Source organism: Ornithodoros turicata, chromosome 8 (assembly GCF_037126465.1).
Source record: "Ornithodoros turicata isolate Travis chromosome 8, ASM3712646v1, whole genome shotgun sequence".
In the NCBI taxonomy this organism is placed as follows: Eukaryota; Metazoa; Arthropoda; class Arachnida; order Ixodida; family Argasidae; genus Ornithodoros; species Ornithodoros turicata.
In genome coordinates this window covers 7,550,657-7,555,368 of record NC_088208.1, presented here as the reverse complement: position 1 = coordinate 7,555,368, position 4,712 = coordinate 7,550,657, and the positions used below count along the sequence as shown (strand labels likewise).

General features: G+C 47.1%; 1 protein-coding gene across 1 annotated transcript; it reads left to right on the top strand.

The window, feature by feature from the left end:
* Positions 1 to 534: 534 nt before the first annotated feature.
* On the top strand, positions 535 to 2,944 carry LOC135365892 (uncharacterized). The gene is made up of 3 exons (XM_064598572.1): positions 535 to 694; positions 1,555 to 1,628; positions 2,139 to 2,944. The coding sequence occupies exon 3, from the start codon at positions 2,159 to 2,161 to the stop codon at positions 2,897 to 2,899; it is 741 nt and encodes a 246-aa protein (XP_064454642.1). The 5' UTR covers positions 535 to 694; positions 1,555 to 1,628; positions 2,139 to 2,158; the 3' UTR covers positions 2,900 to 2,944.
* Positions 2,945 to 4,712: the final 1,768 nt, after the last annotated feature.

The window sequence follows — 4,712 nt, the reverse complement described above, 5'->3', positions numbered from 1 at the left end:
CGAAACCTCGTGTGTCTTCTTTAGCCTTGTCAAGCTTTTTCCGAGTTTGCTGCACGCCTATGTGCTTTACCAACATCATTCCTATGCCGTCCTTAAATCCTCAACGGCGCATTCAATCTTTTAGGAAGGCGCATAGTGCCTTCAGAGCTTCAACTTCTTGATCTTGTGTAGGCCATCTCCGCATCACTTTACAAAAGGAGGAAGGCCTTTAGGGCTAGATTTTGAACTTTTCGCTATCCCGTGGTGGTGGTGGTGGTGGTGGTGGTGGTGGTGGTGGTGGTGGTGGTGAAAGGGCTTGCCGTTGTCGGCCTCACGTATGTGGGCAACGTCACGACGCTGTAACGCTTGCTAAACGCTCGTGCTCCCCGGTTGATGGCCAATGCGCGTGACGGAATAACGCGCAAATTTTGAAAAATAGCTATAACTATCGCTATGTGCCGATCAAGATGGAGCCCACATAGCGATAGTTATAGCTGTTTTTCGAAATTTGCGCGTTGGCTTGGAGAAAAACGTTCTTCATCGCATCTTAGGTGCCTTCAGAAGAAGAGAATACCCTTTGGTGGATAACGGTTCCAGCGTCTGAGGCAGGAGAAGAAGAAGAATTGTCTTGCCTTATTTGCATTCTCTGGGTTCCTTTCATTTGCGTCACTAGGGCCTTGCTTCGTAGCTGGATCGCCCTGTCCTCTCATTGCAGGTAAGAGTCGAAGGCCTCTCAAACGAAGAAATGTGTAAAGAGCAAGGGTATATAGGCTATATAGGGGCTACAGGCGGTCCCAAACGCGGTCACAGAAGTCTCGTTGCCTCCTGAGTAAGCATGGCAGATCATCTTGAAAAAAATAATAATAATAACGACGTTAAAATTTAAAGCTTAGACGTTTGACGGGGCATTCATTTTTGTTTCATTTTATCCATTATTTTCTCTCCTTTCTGGTTAAAGCGTTTGTTAGTTTGTGTTAATTTCCCTATCTTAAAACAAGCTGTAAGCCCGTCTACAGAACTACATCCGGAAATATGACCTCCTTTCCTCAAAGATAAAGGCATATTCCCACACAGCAATGTTAATGTGTTTATCCCGTGATCGCGGGTTCGAACCCGGCGGAGGAAGCCGGCAACTTGGTGGCAGGGTACAAGTTGCTTAGATACGCTGTCTTCCGCGAGGGACGTTAAGTACGAGGTGCTGTGTAATGAGCTTTCATCTCACGTTAAAGAACCCTCAGGTGGGCAAAAGCAATCCACAGACCGACCGCTGTGGCGTCGCTCTTGATCTCAGTTGTCTCGCGACGTAAGCACCCAATTATTATTTTTGCATTTGTTTGCCGAGGACAACGGGGAGCTGCCCTGCGCTCTCTGGCCTCCTGAGGAGGACATTCCAAAAGGAATTTCCCGGAAGAGGGGAATTCCTTTTGTATTCCTGTCAATGCCATGCCATGCTTCACTCAGCGAGAAGAAACGTTTGCACTTTTGTGTCCCTTTAGCAAGGCCCAACATTGTGTTCCAAAATTCCCAAATCCTACTTTTGCCAGGAGATCTTCTTTACATATATTTTGTACCCAGGTACGGCACTCGATTGTTTCGTGACTCTTCGCTCAGCAAGGTCAGGCGGATTCTGTTTATTTTTGTCCCGTTCGGTAAGTCAAATTGCTCGGTGATGTCCTGACTACGTACATTAGTTGGGGGATTCGTTTCCTAAAGTATGGGGAAACGACTATAGGGACAAGCACACAGAACGACACTCGGAAACCTGCAGTGCGTATGGTTGTCCCTAGTCGTTTCCTCATGCTCAAAGTTCCTAATCCCCCGGGTGCTTTGCACAAACTCGCTTGGGTTGTTGTTGTTTCTTTCTTTGTGTCTTCAATGACCGCGTATAGTGCAAGACGCCATTGTTGAACGAGAAGTTTCCCTGTCCAGAACATTGTTTTGAACGACAAACAGAACCTTGTGTTTGCACGCAGAGAACATTAATTTCGGTTATAATAAGAATGAGAGTGCGTCATTAGTAGGGGGGGGGGGCTGAAGATAAAAAATGAAGGAATGACTGAAATATTCCTTCTCCAAGTGACGTTTCCTTGTGTGACAATTCGCAAAGTCGGGGGTTCGAGTTGAGCACACGCTTATGTAATGTGATCCTCCTCCTGCAGCTCCAGCAAATCGTCCGGAAATGTCGGGCATCCCACGGCCTTGCAGCCCGAAACGCCGGTCGGTCCCCTGCGCTGAACGACCTCCGGCAACCGGTACACGAGTTCCGAACCAAACTCGTGGTCCAGTCATAGTTTACAGCGCCAAAACGCAAGAAAGTGCGTCGCCCCTGTACCGAGAAGCGCCACAAGTCATTCCAGTCTTGGGAATGCCGCTACAGGATTGGGGACACGAAATTAGGATACAGCACGATGAGGCTCCGAGCCATCTGGATGAACAGCACCTCCATATCGTCCTCTGCTTTCAATCCGCTATTGTTACGCTTCTGTTGCTGCTGTTCTTTGCCTTACCGTTGACCATGATCGCCGTTGGAACGCTGAACCTGTCCAACTGTAAAGTCCACAAGGGGATTCCGCTCTGCCTGATGGTGGGAGGCTGTACGTACTTCGTGCTTCCTTTGCTGAGCGCTGCTCTGGACTGGAACGCTCGCAACTCGTACTGTCCGATGGTCATAACAGTGTTAGGTGTAGTGGCTGCAGGTGCGTCTGCGACGGGAGCCGTGTTGGTCTACCGTAACGCGTGGCCTTCTGCGGACAGGAACGACGTGCGCTACTGCGACCCCGTTGTATACTACTTCTCCTTCGTTATGTGGACCGCATTTCTAGTGTTCGTTCCGGTTGTCCTTGTGGTGACGGCGTTTGTTTTTCAGAAGTATGGAAAGAAAGCCAGACGTCGAAGGTATAGACGTGAGCAGCGTATGTGAAAAGGCAGATAATTCTTATATTGATAAATAAAGGGACAGACGTGACTTTCTCTTATCCTCACATTGGCAGGACCACACCACCACGGACAGGGTGTTCATTTTTATCCGTTGGATTTTTTATGCAACAAAAAAAGATATGAAAGCTACAAAGATACCGCTTCTGGAGATACCGTTTTACTAGAGCACGGAGTACCGCCAACTGATTGGCTTGACTTGGCTTCGCCTCACGTAACCAGGCAACGCCACCATTTCCAATGGGCCCGTTGTGTTAACGCTCTGCGACAAATGCAATTTTATGTATAGACGGTACAGAAACTCTCGAGTGTACAGATAAAGGGACATAGACCTGTACGGACCTGTACAAGAGAAGATAACCAAATAAATAAAACTGAAGGTATATGGCTGATCAGGGTCACGTGAGTGGATTCGGCCAAAACCATCGCGGCGGCGAAAAAGTTGGCGGTACTCTGAAACTTGCGGACCGTCCTGTCGGAAAGCGTATGTAACTAAAATTAATTATCTTTTTTAATTAGATGTTTGCGGGAAAATGAAAGGTTAGCAGAATTGGAGGCAGTCATTTTTTGCATGTTGACTTGAAGTTGATATGTCAGGTCGTGGGGGGTGTAGATTAAATAATTTGTTCTGTAGCAAAATATTTTCAAGCGTACATCGATGTATTATTTGCATGCTAGCGTGCGGGTGATGTGGCCTGTGCACGTGGTCAATACTCGGCTCGCAGGGGTCGGTTGTCCGGCGGTACACGAAGAACAACCATGAAGCGAATTTTTTTGCAACGAAGTTCGCGCGGGAGACTGCTACGTGCGGTCCGCCGCTCCAGTTATTCGCCGGCACCAGCTCCATGTCAGAAAAAAACCAGCGGACGGCGTTGTAAAGGCTTGCTCTGATGTCACTGTTGCCAGAGTACAAAGCGGAAGCTTAGAAAAAAATTCGCCCACGGTTTTTCACCAACGCCGATTAACATTGGAACCGAAATCAACAGTCCCATAACTTGAATTCAGCGCTTATCTCTGCTTCACTAAAGAGAGTTGTTGTCACTGAAACTCACCATGACCAGCAAACGTTTCTAAAAAAGAATTGAGTGTTAACTTCAAGCTTCAGCAACCCTTGATCTGCGTTCAACGTTAACCACCGCTGGTGAAACAGGGCTTTAATGTCACGAATTTTGCAGCTAAATCCAACAACTAGCTAAAAAACGGTGTCACCGGCAAATATTCCTGGACCTAAAGCTAATCTGTTATGCCAAAAGGCAAAGATTACCCCTTTTTGTGCCAAGAATTCCTGTTTATTGTAATAATCTGAAAAGACAAATTGCCAGCGACGAGAAGGATTGTCCGGTAATGCACCGAAAGGCATATTCCATACTGTGAAAGGGAAACGTGTTTCTTGGCCGAGAATGCATGGCGTTCTAGCGGTGCTGTAGGTGGGGAAGCGAGCAGACAACAGCACCCCACACTCTGAAAAAAAAAAAAGAGCACGACGGAGTAACTTCCCACTCTCACTCCATTCTCACTCCCCCTCTCAGTCATTTACTCCCTCTTTCTTCCTGCATTTTCTACGTAACTTCATCACTGCAAAATAGTTACAAAGTCACAAATTTCATAGAGGGTTCCAAAGCAGCTGCAGAGGTACTGGCATATACAGGTGAACAACAAACGATGAGAGCCGAAAGATTGAGGGGCTCTCCCATTGGAGAAGTCCGAGAGGTTCTGGGCGTAGCATTTACTGTGTTAACCATTAATTGAATGTAGTCCAACAATTTCGTTCACGTTAGTAATATAGCATGTGTACTTTC

Bases quoted from the DNA above. Each gene is read 5' to 3' on its own strand.
- LOC135365892 (XM_064598572.1), top strand. From the start codon at position 2,159: ATGTCGGGCATCCCACGGCCTTGCAGCCCGAAACGCCGGTCGGTCCCC.